This window comes from Parambassis ranga, chromosome 8 (assembly GCF_900634625.1).
Source record: "Parambassis ranga chromosome 8, fParRan2.1, whole genome shotgun sequence".
NCBI classification, from domain to species: Eukaryota; Metazoa; Chordata; class Actinopteri; family Ambassidae; genus Parambassis; species Parambassis ranga.
Genome location: NC_041029.1, coordinates 14,855,546 through 14,871,165, shown reverse-complemented (window position 1 = coordinate 14,871,165; position 15,620 = coordinate 14,855,546). Strand labels below are relative to the sequence as shown.

Sequence of the window (15,620 nt, the reverse complement as noted above, 5' to 3'; positions counted from 1 at the left end):
GTCACTGTTTTGATTGACAGTTATGTAAATTGATAACTCCTATCTTGTACTCCTTCATTAAAAAGAAGAGCTCTCCTTTCATCTGTGGATTCTACAATTTATTTTATCAGATCTAAGTGAAGCAAACAGAACTACAATCTACCAGATTTATTCAAGTTCTCCATAATTATCTGTATTTTCTTACATTTTGTTACCGTAATGAGATTAATGAACTTATAGCAACTCATCATCTTTAAATAATTGCACTGTGGTTGCTTTCTATAAGAATCCTGTGCATGATGTCTGTCTACTTTTTATCCCTTCATTATGCTACATTTACATCTGACCTATCAATAATTTATGAAGAATCATGTTTGTACAGCGGAATATTCCAGATTAACTACAGCAGGAAAATTATAATAATAATAAATAACTTTAGAAGAATGTAGCATGAAATATAAGTATTTTTTATGCTACATTCTTCTGAATACTTGAAACTAAGCATGCCTCTATTATATGTTTTCTTTCGGCATGTAATAAAATGAAATGATGCACTTCTTGCACCTAATATATTTCAAAGCCACGAAAGAATGGAATCTAAAAAACAAACCAAGATCATTTTAATTTAAACTTGTTAAATTTATTTTTTTACCTCTAGACATTTTCAATCAAAGATGAATTTTCCATGTATTGTAGAATCTGTTACACACATTAGGTCCAGCTTTGCTGTCTCAGCAGATCTTGAAGCAGGTCAGTTTGATGTCTCCTCTGATTCTGATGTAGCTGATGACGTCCATACCAACACGGTTGGGAAACTGGACTTCCTGTCCATCAGGGAGCTCCACCTCAAACACGTCTCCCACCAGCTTCAGCACAATCTGAGATATAGAAGAGGTCCTCATGAAGAAAAAGAGCAAACACAACCAAAACTATCCGCATGGTTAAATATCAGCAGCAAGTGATAGTGTAGGCTCAAAGTTCCGGGTGTTTTGAATATACATATCCTACAGTTTACACACATCTTCTCCTGGTTCCCTCACCTTCACGTCAGCACCCCTCTGCAGGGGGTTGTGTATTTCACGTTTTTCATCACCCCAACAGCCATCAGTCTTTGAGTTGCACACAAGAACAGCTCCATCGGTGTCGTCATGGAAACGGGGGTTGAAATGCAGCGCCAAGTCGTCCGAGTCACAGCCGAGGTCGATCTGGAACCTGAGTGATACCACACAGCTTCAGTATTCAACGTACGATTTAAATGAACTGCAAATTTACTGCAAGACTGCACAGATTTAAATTCACTGGGTTACAGGTTGCTATAAATATGTGTGGTTGGCTTACCGCTCAGCATCATGCATAATTGTGCCCTTTATTTTCAGCTGATCTCCAGCTCTCAGCTCCACATTCTTCAGTTCAAGTTCCTAAAAACACAATTGTGTTGTTTGATGATGAGAATCATTTAATTATAAAAGGCTTGTAACGAAACAAACTTACTATGTGTAGTGTCACAAACTTACCATGCTCATGTTGGATGCTGATAAATAGTCCTGGAGAAGATGTAGGTGGATGGTTTTATACAGGCACAGCTGTTCTGGAGACAAAAAAGGAGTGGTGTGATAGTCACTTATAAAGTAAGGCTCAATGACTGGACCTTTGTTACTCATGTGATACAATCATCATCATCATCATCATCAGCATTAGCATCACACAGCCTGTTGTTGTTGATCTTGTGCTTTAAATAGGATTAACAACCTTACTGATCAATACACACACTCGGACCGTGTCTCTGTAAAGAAAACAATTTAATGTTGTAAGATAATTACATAAAAGGGCTACAATTAAGCATTACTGACATTAAGGATTTAAACTAGATTATAATCATTTTAGATGTTTTAATATTTAGTAATAAGTTAGAGGCAATTATATTTTTTTCTATTGCCAACTCTTACTGTCACCACTAGAGGGCAGTAAAAGCTTGATAAAATACGTTTCATGCTTATTTAAATGTGACGTTTACTTTATGCTGTCTCATAACACAACACGTCTACATTAGTAAATATCTGTACTATTCCCAGACATTAATGTGGATTTGGTGGTTTTAACCATGAATCCTATAAAAAGTCGTTTCTTAAAATTAAACTTCCGCTAGGCTGCCAAATTAATAGAAAGAAGAAGAACTTCCGCTTGTTGCCGGAAGTGACAAAATAAAGTAAATAGCTGTCAGTAGCCCCAGAAGTCCAGATAATTACGAATAAAAGGGGCGATTCAAAAATATATTTTGCATTTTTTTGCGCTCCAAGTGACACTTTTATGACGAACTCGTGTGACGTGTATTAACGGTAAATATTTAACAGTTTTCGTAACATTTCTGAGCGGACGTTAGCTATTATTGCACCTGCTGCTAGCCTTGGTAGCAGCTAACAGGTTAGCAAGCATCTTTTGTTTTTGCTTCCGTCACCGTAATAACACAATACATTGGTTATGTTTGTCAACATATTTAATTCCCCTCGTTTGTTGATACTAATTAAGAGGAATGCAGCTGGCTAATCTCTTACGAGCATGCGCTGCACGTTACCAGCTGTTTCTGCTCCTCCAGCTAGCTTCAGCAGTGGTTGTACAACAACGTCTGCAGTGACATTAGGAGAGCAGCTGCAGTTCACAGTTTTTGTGCATCATGCCAAACCCAAACTGTATAAACATTTTTATTCCAGGGTAACACAGCAAATCAGGGTGTTATTTAGTAGCTCATAGTCTTCATCACGTCAGTTATCTCATGATTATGATGATTATTAATCCTCTGTTATGATTATTTAAGGTTTTACAGGGACGGGAGTCACACTGTCCTGCAATGTTCACAGACATGGACTATGATTTGGAGGAGGACAAACTGTGAGTCGCCATTCTTTTAAATCATCTGTTCATCTATAAAAGCGTCATTAAACCCTTAAAACATGACTTCGTGTTCTGATATAAACTTTGACTACTTTACTGTTGTTCTGAATGTCCCACAGGGGGATCCCAACAGTACCTGGCACTGTGACCCTGAAGAAAGATGCTAATAATCTGATTGGGATCAGCATCGGAGGTGGGGCACAGTACTGCCCATGCCTCTACATTGTCCAGGTGGGTACAGAATGATTGTTTACACCAAACATGTGCCACTATCAGAGGAATAATATCAGTACCTTTGTGTTTGTGCGGCTGCCTCACAGGTCTTTGACAACACCCCTGCAGCGCTGGATGGGACGCTGGCAGCTGGCGATGAAATCACAGGTGTGAACGGGAAACCTGTGAAGGGAAAGACAAAGGTGGAGGTGGCCAAGATGATCCAAGCTGTCCAGGTACGCAGACATGAAACAAGGACGTGGGACATCAGGTGGCTTAATATTTACTTTGATGCTACAGAAAGAGATTAGATTTCGATCAGTTCCTTCTGCAACTGAAATGCAGTTCTGGCCTCCTGTGGTCAAAACACTAAAAAGACTACATGTTGCTCCAAAAACCTTAACTTACATGTATAACACTGTGCAATTGCAGTTTAAATCTGAGACATACATGCAGAAAAGTCAAAAAAATAGTAAAAAGACATCTTACTTTCCTGCATCCACGGTCCAGTCTGATCCACGTCTGTGAATCGTCCGGCTGGACTGTGGGGATTTCACCAGCTTCCCAAACTGTGCTGGAGTTCAGGACAATAGCTTGTAGAGTTTAGCATAACGTCACCAGCGCAGAGTGGCCATGTTGTTTTTGACATCTTTTGTTCTCTCCCAGAAAAAAATTCCATGACTTCCTGGAATAAAGACAGAGTTCAATGTGGGAATTAAAGGATTAGACTGTTACCTTTTCACTGCAAGCGCTGCATGGGATTTTCACCCTTGCACACGTGCTGTGAAAACACCTTGTATTTGTACTCCTAATATTAAAATGTTATCAAGGTAATTTCCTCTGGATATTTATGCCTGTTGATTAATGCGCCTCTGATTAATTGTGTTGTGTCTGATTTGATTTTTCTCAGGGAGAAGCAGTAATCCACTACAACAAGCTGCAAGCTGACCCAAAACAGGGGAAGTCTCTGGACATAGGTATCACATCCACCATCAATATTTTTTTTAAATAAAATAAAAATGCACCAAAAGGGCAGCCTGCACCTCTCTCTGTTTACATAACTTCATGTGTATAATGCATTGTAACATCATGCATTGCATTTGTACATCATCACGACTCCATAGCTGTGATGTGTGTTCAACACATTTTGTGTGTTTCAGTGCTGAAAAAGGTTAAACATCGCCTCGTAGAGAACATGAGCTCCGGCACAGCAGACGCACTTGGCCTCAGCAGAGCTATCCTATGCAACGGTCAGATTATTATTATTGTTGTTGTTGTTACTGCATGTTTATTCATCTAGAATGGTAGATGAACATGTCTTACTCTACAGATGGACTTGTCAAAAGACTGGAGGAGTTGGAGAAAACAGCAGAGCTCTACAAAGGTAAAGAATAGTGAATCAGTCTTGAAAGGGTTTTAGAGACAGTTACACTCATCTCGTCTCATTGTTCCTCTGGTTGATTTCAGGACTGATGGAGCACACGAAGAGACTGCTGCGGGCTTTCTTTGAGCTTTCTCAAACTCACAGAGGTATTCAGTATCTCAGAAATAACAACAGCGGTTCACCTCAGTAGCTCGGAACTTGTATCAGTTTAAATGAGACCCAAACTGATACATGAGTTTGCCCATTTTATTGGGAGATAGCAGCCTCTCACAGATGTCTGGGCATTAGTGTATATCTGGTGTAAATTAGCCTACATATCTTACTGAATAATGCAGAAATCTTACTGTACGCAGATGTCATCACAGAGTTTGAGCTGCTTCAGCTCCATTGTTTACATACATGCCTCACTGCCTGCAGCACATGTAGCTTTGTTAGCATCACAGCTAAGCAGATAGCAGTGTGTTGAGTTATGATGTTTTTAAGCCGCATGTAGCAGTCTTACTTTCCTGCAGCAGCATTTTTTTTTTACGTTGGCCGCAGTGCAGCTCTCCCTGACAGCTCTTTGATGATGTTGTTTTTCAGCGTTTGGAGATGTGTTTTCAGTCATCGGGGTACGAGAGCCGCAGGCTGCAGCCAGCGAGGCGTTTGTGAAGTTTGCTGATGCTCATCGCAACATCGAGAAATACGGGATTCAGCTGCTGAAGACCATCAAACCTGTAAGGACAGAACCAAAGGATCATCCTGGTATTTTTAATCCAGGGCACTTTTACCCCTTGTGTTTGTGTCTATTCTTGGGACAAGCCTAAAATCTAAAGTTACTGTTCTATTCTATCCATCTATTAGATGAGACCACAGAATAATCCACTTATCTTCTTCTCTGATCAATGACTTCCTGTCATGCAGATGCTCCATGACCTGAACACATATCTTCACAAGGCCATACCCGACACAAAGCTCACCATCCGCAAGTACCTGGACGTGAAGTTTGAATATCTGGTGAGCCGCTGAGTTCTTCCTCTTCATCATCATAGTGTCATCATGAGATCAATCAGTCAGCTGATTAACTCTTCCTGGTGTCTTTCAGTCATACTGTCTAAAGGTGAAGGAAATGGATGATGAAGAATACAGCAGCATTGTGAGTCTGATAATTCAATCAGTATGAAAAACGACAACAAAAGAATCTTTCGTGGTAATTCTGTCTTACACAGATCACATCACATGAAACCTCTTCTTCCTCGCAGGCTATAGGAGAGCCTCTGTATCGAGTCAGCACTGGTAACTATGAGTACCGCTTGGTGCTTCGATGTCGTCAGGAAGCCCGTGCTCGCTTCGCCAAAATGAGGAAGGACGTCCTGGAGAAGATAGAGTTGCTGGATCAGAAACATGGTCAGTTACCGCTGATGCACGTCACTCCCCATGTGTAAAAGAATCAACCACCCATGACCCTACACAGTTAATAAAAATGGCTGCCTACCATATGTGTAAGCAGGCAGCTATAGATCTGAGGCTGCATTTAAGTGTTGTGTAGTTAAACATGTTGTAAAATTAAACAGCCTCAAGTGGTCACTCATGAAACTGCAGTTGGCACTGTCTCGGTCCCTGCTTGGTCTAAACACGCTACTAATGACTTGACATAGGTTCTTTACGTCTGCTTCTCTTTTCCGTCTGCAGTTCAGGACATCGTGTTCCAGCTGCAGCGTTTTGTCTCCGGTATGTCGCACTACTACGACGAGTGCTACGCTGTTCTGAAGGAGGCCGACGTCTTCCCCATCGAAGTGGACCTGTCCCGTACCATGATCAACTATGGCAGCCAGTCGTTCTCCTACACAGACGAGGACGAAGAGGATGAGAGAGGAGGAGAGGAAGGAGGAAGCAGCAGCACAGAAAGACAAGCAGAGAACGGTGCAGAGAAACTGATCGATGATGAATGAGCGAGCGTGTGTGCTTTAACATCAACACTCTTTACAGTTATAACACTGTTGTTACAAAGGTAGATACTACTTATAATTGCTGCTGTGATGCTGTATCTTTCAGTTGTTTTCTGCGCGGGGTTCTTTCAAATCAATACTCACTTTATGCATTAATTTATACACTCAAATGCCTCTTTAAAAACATCCTGCTATTTTTCATATAACCCTCCTGTTAACGTAAAGTCACTCCTCAGTGGAGTGGAAGAGATGCAAAGTTTATTGTGTGTGAGATGCATGGGGTTAAATCGGTGTGCCTTGAAGCTGTTTGTGTAATGGAGTCTAATGGTTACGGGCTGTTTTAACAAATGTTTACTGCTCCTCTTACCTACTTGACCTGAGTCTGTTCCTACATGAAGTGTTATGTTCATCATTCCACCAGCCCGTACAGAGCTGTAACCATGCAATTTAAAAAAGATGGAAACACTATGTGTATATATGTGTGTACAAAGGGAAAGGGTATCATTTCCTCTTTATTTATTCTTGTCTGTCAAATTATATTTAAAAGTTAAGATGTATTCTCTTCTGTAAACATTCACTAGGGGGCAGCATTGTATCAAATCTCGTTGCTCTCTTGTTTTTTTTCTTGTTTGTTGTATTTTTTTTCTTGAATAACTGGAATGTAATAAAAGGGACCTACTGAGCTGATTTATAAATGAATACAGCGCAATGGCTGCAATTTAAGTAGATTTATTTGGATGTAGGCTCGGTATAAGATGCTGAAAATACCCCAACGTAACTGTTGGTTTGTACCATAAATAAAAACAAATAATACTGGAAGTGTTTGAAATTTATTTAATACTAAGATTTGGCCTATTTTCGGGGGATATGATTATGTGTGATCATTAATATGTTCAAGCGTGTTGTGGACATCTATAAATACTCTTCTGGTGACTCACGAACGCTGCAGAGCCCCAGTGGCCTAATGGATAAGGCACTGGCCTCCTAAGCCAGGGATTGTGGGTTCGAGTCCCATCTGGGGTGGAAATCTTTTGCGCTTTTTCTTGTGATTTTAATAAGCAACACTACCTCACACTGTAATGTTTATTTTAGTTGTCTGAGCAGTTTCGCCCAGGTGTTCGTTCCCCTTTTTTCCTGCAGCCAATCAGGAAACGCTCCCATGACTCTCGGGCAGAGTCGGAGTTTCCCTCCGTCACATTTCCTCTTTGCCTGCTTCACTTGAACACTTTTCGTCTTCTTCGTCTTACAGTAACAGATTTTTTTATCTCCTAACTGCAGACATGCTTTTACCAAAGAGGCTGTTTGTCTTTGTTTTGTTACTCAGCCTTGCAGCGACCTTCGCCTCTGCGGACAGTAAGTAGGTCGACTTTAAGAGAAATCACGCTCGGTTGTGTAAGGACCTGATTATGTATCTGGCATTTGTTGGTTTGTAAAGCGTGCATGCTGCTCTGTGTTCAGGCTCCAGTCAGCTGAGGTGCTTTAAGATGTTATAGAGATTGGGTTGTGTCTGAAGGGTAATCAATAAATCTCATGAGGGGACCCTGTCATCATTAACTTTCATTTTCATTTCTATCCATAAATCCAGATGAATCCATATGAAGGAATTGATCCTAAAGCACAGTTCATCAGTGTTAATGTCCTGAGTATGACTGTATATTAGTCAGTATGTAGTTTTTATTCTAACTTGTGGTCTTTATTCAGAGCTAACAGCTGCTACAGTGTACTGGGACTCCGAACACAAGACCGTCCAGCTGAAGGAGGGTGTGCTGGAGACAGAGGGGGACGCGTACGGGTACCTGAACGACACCCTGTCCACTTCAGGCTGGAGCGTCTTAGAAATCCGTGCTGGATACGGAAAGACCCCCGAAACTGATGAGGTCACTTTCTTCCTGGCAGGCTACCTCGAGGGGTTCCTCACTGCCCAGTAAGTGTGTGTGTGTGTGTGGATGTAGTCCTGCGAGTCACCTGATGCCACTTGCTTACAGTGACACCTGTGGCTGTTGTATGAACTGCAGTTAGCATTCACCTGACTGTATGGAAACTAGTGTATAAAACTATCTCCAGCCTCGACGTTTGATTGAAAATCATAAAACAAATAAAAGATCCAAAGTTACAGCTAGCTGGCTAAGCTTAGCTCACATGCCTGCTAATATATATCTGCTATATATTTGAGTGACTGGGGTACCCGTAATCCCAGCATTGACCTGCGGTGCATTTTTTTAAGACCTTTTTATTATCTGACATGAAGAATTACCAGAGACCCAGACTTGAGTAAAAGTACAGATACTCTACCAAAAACCTCTTGAAGCTTGAGGTTTTAAGAGTAACAGTGCTGCTCAGTCTCTGTACTTATGTAGTTGATGACCCGATGATGAACCAGCTCCACCGAACCTGCTTGAAGTCAGCTGCTCTGGCAGTGATACTGTAACTGTCATGGAGGCTCTGCTGGTTGTTTGTCACGTGGTCATGACAGACAGAACACAACCTAATGCCTCAACTCTCAACATGAAGAGGACACAGGGAGGGATTCTCTGTCTCTTTAATTATGTAGATGGAGGGCGTGGTGTAGAACCACAGAACAGTCATTCATTTAACTTAAACAAACTCCTTGAAGTAATAATAATCATAACTACAGCCAGGCTCTGTGTGTTCACAATAAGTAATTAGCAATTCTCCCCTTTGCACGCAAAGCTCTAGCAATTATAAAAGAACACAGCGGTAACAAACTGTGCAGTCTATACTGGAAATACAACCTCACATTCACCACAACATACAGCTGAGCTGTCTTATTGCTCAATTATCTATATATCTTTTAATATTTATCACTATAGAATCAACATGAATCAACAATGTAGCATAAACAGCATCGCTAACGATGCTAATTAACCAAACTAACACATTATAAAGGACGCAGGACGAAAAGGAACAATGTGACCGAGGCATCTGTCTCATTAAATAACAAACACTGCAGCTTACTCCTGTGTCAGCAACACTCTGAGAAACCTTCACCTCCTCTCAGCCTCCGCCTCCCACAGAGTAACGATGCTGCTCATAGGAAATGATGAGTAAAAGTATTCAACTCAACAAAATTATGTAGTGAAGTAGAAGTAGGAGTTAATACAAATGTACAAATGTCACATCCTGAGGAGTTCCTTCAAAAAGTCCTTCACATAGAAATACAGTCTGGGTTTCAGTTCTTCTTCAGTTCTTACATGTTTGTGTTTGTGTTTGTGTTCATACTTACTCTTCTTCCTGAGGCAGATGATGGACCACTACGCCAACATGTATCCTCAGCTGATCTCCGACCCGAAGATCCTCGGCCCGGTGCAGACTTTCATGGCGTGAGTTTGTTCTCATTTCCATTTCAAAAATAAAAAACCACAACAGCCACACACAAACAACACAATCTGAGTCACACAGCCTCTTTCATATCCTCCTCTCAGCTGGTATCTGACTGCTTAATTCACTTCACGTCTGACACTGAATATTACGCTGAATGCAGCAGATAATAGAACAGGTAGCTGGGTTGGCGAGAGTTTAAAATGGAGGTATCATAGTCATACTTTTTGTTTTTAACTGAATTACGTCCCTTGTGTGTTTATAAACCGACGATTCCTACTTGTCCTTCCTGACTCCTGTAGGAAGCAGGACTCGTGGGTCAGACAGCAGGTGAAGCTGAACAAAAGCTCCGACCCTCTGTGGCAACACGCCGGCTTCATCGTGGCCCAGATGGACGGACTGCAAGCAGGAGCTGCGGACTGGGCCAAGAAACAAGGGAAAAAGGTATTTTAACATGTTTATCCAACAAAATCACAGCAGTGGACAAAACAAAGGCAAACTCACCTCATCACGTGGTTCTGTGAAATGAGGAAGCTGCAGAGTAAACCAGACTGATGATCAGATTTTATGTTGTTCCCAGAGATTCTCTTCTGCCCTTTGAATGCCAAAAGCAGCTGGGGTTTTATTTTTAAAGGTTAGTTTATAAACAGTAGGGTGACACATTATTTATCAGCACAGCTCCCACCTTCATTTACACACTCAGTCCTCTGGTCTCTGTGTTTAACTCTTGGACCTCCAGTGTTCAGTGAATTTAACATCACTGTCCACATAGAGACCCCCCCCCAAGCAGTCAGAGTGGACAGGTCAGGCGACCAGGTGTGGAGCGATGGTGGACGTGAGGCCTGAAGCGTTGTCCTCTTCCGTGTGCTGACCAGCTGTTCTCCTTCCCACAGCCGCTGCCGCTGTTTGCCATCCAGTTCCTGAACTCAGTGGGGGACCTGCTGGATCTGATCCCAGCTTTGGTGCCAAGCTCCTCCCGTCTGTCCAGAGACTTAAAACTTCCAGGGATGGGGCACTGCTCTGCACTCATCAAGGTCAGAGGTCACGGCAGGTCCTCGAGTAGGCCGTCAGAGATTAAAGAGACACATGGGGGACGATGCACTAACCTCTAAATTCCTGATGCACCTTGATCAGTATGAGTATTGATCTTTATTACCTCAGATGCTGCCGGGCTATGAGAACCTCCTCTTCGCCCACTCCAGCTGGTACACGTACGCTGCCACCATGCGGGTCTACAAACACTGGGACTTTCGCATCACCGAGCCGCACACAGCCACCGGCAAACTGTCCTTCAGCAGCTACCCTGGTATGTTGGGCCTCCGCATGCAGACAACAATGGCAGCAGTGACACTGCTTATATCGCCTGTCACATGATGACCTGCTGCTCCGTCCAAAGGTTCGACACGCTCAGGTTTGAGTCCTGCTGCGTCAGTATCTCGTCTAAAGTCACGTCTGTGAGGACATACTTTGAGAAAGTGCATTCCCTACCCCCCTTATGCTAACCTTTAGCCTTCACAGCTAACTAACCCTAATCTCCATGAGCTGATATCTCTGAAGCATCTGCAGCATTTGTTGCTAAATGTATTTAGCTCTAATAAGATTGACCAACCATGGACTTGGAAAAGAATCTACACAGATCTGAATCACAAAAAGCAAAACTTGTGTACTTGAAGACAGCCGGTCTTGGTCTGGATATCCTTTATCTGTTAACTAGGTCAATGCCCCTGTGTCCTCTGGGTTCCCAGAATTCCCCAGTCTCAGCCTAAATTTAGCCTTAACCCTCAAAGTCCCATTTGGAATGACCTAATTTGGCCAAAAATGACCTTAGCGTGTCCTCACACCTACAGTATGACCTGCTAGTGCTCCTCAGGAGGACAGTCCTGAAGACAGAAGACAGTTGGACAGTTTTGAACACACACTTATATTTTTTGTCATTAATGAATCCTGTATTTAAACTGTTCAGGTTTCCTGGTGTCTCTGGATGACTTCTACCTCCTGGGCAGTGGTCTGATGATGACCCAGACCACCAACAATGTGTTCAACTCCTCCCTTTTCGACACAGTTACCCCAAACAGCCTGCTGGCGTGGCAGAGGGTCAGGCTAGCTCACAGTTTGGCACACAACGGAGAAGAATGGGCCAAAACCTTCTCCATGTTCAACTCCGGTGAGTGATTACATGTTTGTAAAGCAGCACAGAGGACTTAACATGATACTCTGCAACAAAGCACATGACTGCTGGTCGTAGCTCCTCAGCATGGATCTGTGAACCTCCTCCTCCTGTAGGTACCTACAACAACCAGTACATGGTGTTGGACAGGAGCAAAGTGAAGCTCGGTCACAGTATTGATGATGGCGCTCTGACTGTGGTGGAGCAGATCCCCGGGTTGGTGGAGTACTCTGACCAGACCCAGACTTTGCGCAGAGGTAAGCCGAACACGTTTCAGTTTCTAGAGCGTCTGTCTATCTTGGACGTTTGTAAGATTGGTCTGTGTGGTCAGGTTACTGGCCGTCCTACAACATCCCCTTCCACCGGAGGATCTACACGATGAGCGGGTATGGACAGATGTGGGAGGAGTATGGAGACGACTTTTCCTACGACCTCTGTCCCAGAGCTAAGATCTTCCGCCGTGACCAGGCTAATGTCAAAGACCTGGACTCTTTGAAGTACATCATGAGGTTTAATGGTGCGTGGCTCACCTCAGCTTAGAGGGCTCTCCTCGGGTCTCTGATCGTCCCTGCTGCCACTCATGCCGTGTCATTTTCCTCATTCACAGACTACAAGAAGGATCCGTACTCCAAAGATGACCCCTGCAAGACCATCTGCTGCCGCAACGACCTGAGATCAGAGAAGCCTTCACCGGGAGGCTGTTATGACACTAAGGTATCCGCAGCAACCGCCTTCCATTAACAAAACGTAACGTTTTCTGGCTCCACTGACACTTTTTCTGTCCGCCGTCCAGGTGACAGATTTCCACTTGGCTGGGGACTTCCGTGCGGAGGCGGTGAACGGGCCAACGACGCAGGACGGACTCCCGCCGTTCTTCTGGGATAAATTTGGCAGCATCAGCCACCAGGGTCTGCCACGGTTCTACAACTTCACCTTCGTGCAGATGCAGCCTCTGCTCTTCAAACCATGATTTATCCGCGGGACGTGTGTGTGTGTGTGTCCGGGTTTACGGGTACAGATCTGGTGTATTTTGTTGTTCAGAATCGCTCCAAACTTTTCTCCAAAAACTGATTGTAATTTTTTACACACATTTTACTCAGGGGGTAGTGAATGATTTCAGCACAGTCAGCGGACTGTGGAGCCGCTTGTGCCTTCATCACTTTTATCTTTTCAACCTGTCCTCAAACACTATTTTTTTTTAATCAAACACTCAATGTCATCCTCAGGGCTGTTGATCGTCTCTGGCATTGTGATTTTTTTTTGCTCTTTTCTCTTTCTTAAATAAAAATTCTCATGTTTGTATTTTTGTTTATCTCTGTTGTGTTTGGAGCGTGTGTGTGTGCTGAAACACTTTTACAGTGGATCTCAATAAAAACAAACTCAAGAGTCCGTTTTCAGTCTCTGCCTCTTCGCCCTCGGTGACCCCGCTGTGCTCCCCCTCGGGATTTAGAGGCTGGAGATCGGAAGGATCCCAGTTGACCATATGGCCAAAAGCTTTTTAAAAGTCATTATATAATGATTAAACATAGAATCTGCTGCATCTTTAGTGTTTATTTTCTATGCACCACATAAACACATCTGAGTGTCTTTCTTTGTTTTTGAAACTGTCTGTCTTTACCCGAGGGGGGGGGGCACATGTAGTGATTCACTCTTTCCTGTGAAATGAAGGAAGTGAAACGTCTGTTAGGCCTTCTCTCTCTCTCTGTGTGTTTATAGGAGGGTTACACTGCACCAACATCTCATTAGTCTCACAGCTCCAGTCATGGCGAAGAAGGACTGTCCTGAGGGCTTCTCCTGGGACAGGGTCGTCAAGACCTGCATAAAGGACAGGACGGAAAGCAGAGCTGTGACTAAACCACCAACCGGTGAGTCGTTCTTTTAAACACCAAATAGACTTGATTTTGACTTCATAAAAACATGATAAACATAAAAATCTGGTTTGTAAATGTTGACCTGAGGTTTTTAAAACCTAAAAACTTCTGCTCTAAAATGTGTTGTTTCCCCACCTGTGGAGGATTCATCTGGATGTGTCCTCACAAACACGGCGTCTATATAAGCGTCTCCGTTTCTTTTGTTTTTATTGCTTGGATGATATGTTTGTGTCTTGATGTAGAAGGAGTCAAACCATCTTCATAGGTAGATGTACAGCATCTTCCATCCCCAGAAAGTGTTCAATAACATCATCATCACTGTTGTCATGGCGACCACTGAGCTCCTCCTCCTCCATCCTGTTGGAGAGGGGTCAGTGTGAGGGTGTAGACCAGGTGAACAGGTGTTGGATGATGGTGGACTTGTGGTCTGGATCTTGTTGGTCTCCTCCTGTAGCTGTCTCAGAGATCAGTGTAGTCGGCCCCTGTAACAGTGTGACCCCTTTTCCAGGTGGTCCAGCAGCAGAAAACAGAGACCATCACCTTGATGCAGACCTCACTGATCTGGAGACTCTGTCTGTTTCCACTGTTTGGATTGTTCTCTGCTCTCTTGTTGGAGGTGGTGGACCCAAGTCTGATCCATGGTTACAGACTGCTGCAGAAATCTCTCAGGATCCTCCTCAGAAATGACAGATGGTCTCTGGATCAGGCCCACAGGGAGCTGACAGCTCAGTCACTGGGAGTTTGTTGTAGATAACTGCACGGAAACATTCCTGAGACACCAGATCTGTGCTGTGTTATTAGATTATGACATGGATCTTGTCAGTGGTCTCCTGACCGGCTGACTGCAGTCTGCTGAAGGAACACCCTCCCTGAGATCTAAACTGTATCATCACTGTAATACCTCAAATAGTCAGACTGTATTTAAATGTAAGGAGAGCTGTAGAATTGACCTCCTTCCTCTTCAGGACACAAACTTATCAATCACACTCTTATAGCTGTTGTTTCTGTTGAGGTATCTAATCTGATCTGTTCCACTCAGAGTCGTTCAAACAGCTGAGAGCAACAACCATGACTACTACGACAAAGATGACGCTGCCTCCAGCTCTGTGGATCTCTGTGGGCCTGGTCACACTGGGCTCCATGCTGGCTCTGGCTATCTGGTTTATGATATGCAGGCGACAACGCAGACACAGCAGCAGCTCCTCCGGTAAGCAGACATAAGAGATCCTTCATTTCTTCTTATATTTTATGGTTTTTCTAGCTCACTGGGGAGAGTGAGGAGGGGGGGGGGCATCTGAGAGCCGTGTGGAGGAAACGAGGCTGCAGGTGATGAAGTGTGACGTTCATCTCAGCAGAAACTCCACAGTTTCTGTTCTCTTCTTCTCAGGCGTCCCTTGGGTCTGCCCCGCTCTCTTATACAGCTATTCTGGTTTCAGCACACATCCGCTGGAGGAGCAGGTCGAATTTGGTCTCCTCACAAACCAACTGTTCCAAAATCAAACTATTAAAAAAAGAAATACTGGCAGAGGAGTGTGGACCCAGCACGGCCCTGCAGCCTGCAGCAGCCTGAAGGTTTTGTGTTTTGAACATGATGGAGGGAATAACTTTAATCCTCAGGAATGCAGAGTCAGCCTTAACTTAATTTAAAAAAATGAGGCAGTGGAGGCTTTAACAATAGCATCATTTTCTCCTCACTGAGGATCTATTAACACAAGACGAACCACATTAGCAGACAGCTTGTGAAACACATCACTGTTTCACATTCAAGTCTATAAACATGTTCACACTGTGCTCATTAAGCCCATCAACAAGTCCAGATGGTTTGTTACACAACACAAGCTAACTTCTGC

General features: G+C 43.4%; 3 protein-coding genes and 1 non-coding gene across 7 annotated transcripts; 3 read left to right on the top strand and 1 right to left on the bottom strand.

The window, feature by feature from the left end:
* Positions 1-710: 710 nt before the first annotated feature.
* On the bottom strand, positions 711-3,264 carry LOC114439629 (galectin-2-like). Of its 3 annotated transcripts, none has more exons than XM_028411694.1 (5): positions 3,162-3,264; positions 1,494-1,567; positions 1,318-1,397; positions 1,020-1,191; positions 711-857 (listed from the first exon to the last, which is right to left on the bottom strand). In XM_028411694.1, exons 2-5 carry the CDS (start codon positions 1,500-1,502, stop codon positions 711-713), a joined length of 408 nt encoding a protein of 135 aa, XP_028267495.1. In that variant the 5' UTR covers positions 1,503-1,567; positions 3,162-3,264. The 3 variants fall into 3 exon arrangements, with proteins under 3 accessions (XP_028267495.1, XP_028267493.1, XP_028267494.1); XM_028411692.1 differs by lacking the exon at positions 3,162-3,264 and adding an exon at positions 2,532-2,603; XM_028411693.1 differs by lacking the exon at positions 3,162-3,264 and adding an exon at positions 2,552-2,581.
* Positions 2,175-7,212, top strand: pick1 (protein interacting with prkca 1). 2 transcript variants are annotated; one of them, XM_028411690.1, is made up of 13 exons: positions 2,175-2,315; positions 2,792-2,865; positions 2,988-3,099; positions 3,189-3,317; positions 3,992-4,058; positions 4,242-4,331; positions 4,412-4,465; positions 4,549-4,611; positions 5,048-5,181; positions 5,369-5,461; positions 5,550-5,600; positions 5,707-5,851; positions 6,137-7,212. In XM_028411690.1, the coding sequence occupies exons 2-13, from the start codon at positions 2,825-2,827 to the stop codon at positions 6,394-6,396; spliced, it is 1,239 nt and encodes a 412-aa protein (XP_028267491.1). In that variant the 5' UTR covers positions 2,175-2,315; positions 2,792-2,824; the 3' UTR covers positions 6,397-7,212. The 2 variants fall into 2 exon arrangements, with proteins under 2 accessions (XP_028267491.1, XP_028267492.1); XM_028411691.1 differs by having other exon boundaries at positions 2,175-2,400.
* A 131-nt stretch (positions 7,213-7,343) lies between these two features.
* trnar-ccu (transfer RNA arginine (anticodon CCU)) lies at positions 7,344-7,416 on the top strand. The gene has a single exon. It is a non-coding gene; the product is annotated as a tRNA-Arg (tRNA).
* A 122-nt stretch (positions 7,417-7,538) lies between these two features.
* Positions 7,539-13,174, top strand: plbd1a (phospholipase B domain containing 1a). The gene is made up of 11 exons (XM_028412989.1): positions 7,539-7,746; positions 8,095-8,317; positions 9,651-9,734; positions 10,035-10,176; positions 10,626-10,766; positions 10,894-11,038; positions 11,696-11,896; positions 12,016-12,156; positions 12,231-12,416; positions 12,507-12,613; positions 12,693-13,174. Exons 1-11 carry the CDS (start codon positions 7,674-7,676, stop codon positions 12,867-12,869), a joined length of 1,620 nt encoding a protein of 539 aa, XP_028268790.1. The 5' UTR covers positions 7,539-7,673; the 3' UTR covers positions 12,870-13,174.
* The last annotated feature ends 2,446 nt before the right edge of the window (positions 13,175-15,620 follow it).

What these genes read in the sequence shown, in the direction of transcription:
- pick1 (XM_028411690.1), top strand. Translation starts at nt 2,825, where the DNA reads ATGTTCACAGACATGGACTATGATTTGGAGGAGGACAAACT. An exon ending in AACAGCAGAGCTCTACAAAG is followed by an intron (nt 4,466 to 4,548) that starts GTAAAGAATAGT and finishes GGTTGATTTCAG; the next exon opens with GACTGATGGAGCACACGAAG. An exon ending in GCTTTCTCAAACTCACAGAG is followed by an intron (nt 4,612 to 5,047) that starts GTATTCAGTATC and finishes GTTGTTTTTCAG; the next exon opens with CGTTTGGAGATGTGTTTTCA.
- plbd1a (XM_028412989.1), top strand. Translation starts at nt 7,674, where the DNA reads ATGCTTTTACCAAAGAGGCTGTTTGTCTTTGTTTTGTTACTCAGCCTT. An exon ending in GACCTTCGCCTCTGCGGACA is followed by an intron (nt 7,747 to 8,094) that starts GTAAGTAGGTCG and finishes GTCTTTATTCAG; the next exon opens with AGCTAACAGCTGCTACAGTG. An exon ending in GAGGGGTTCCTCACTGCCCA is followed by an intron (nt 8,318 to 9,650) that starts GTAAGTGTGTGT and finishes CTTCTTCCTGAG; the next exon opens with GCAGATGATGGACCACTACG.
- LOC114439629 (XM_028411694.1), bottom strand. An exon ending in ATTATGCATGATGCTGAGCG is followed by an intron (nt 1,192 to 1,317) that starts GTAAGCCAACCA and finishes GGTATCACTCAG; the next exon opens with GTTCCAGATCGACCTCGGCT. An exon ending in AGAGGGGTGCTGACGTGAAG is followed by an intron (nt 858 to 1,019) that starts GTGAGGGAACCA and finishes TCTATATCTCAG; the next exon opens with ATTGTGCTGAAGCTGGTGGG.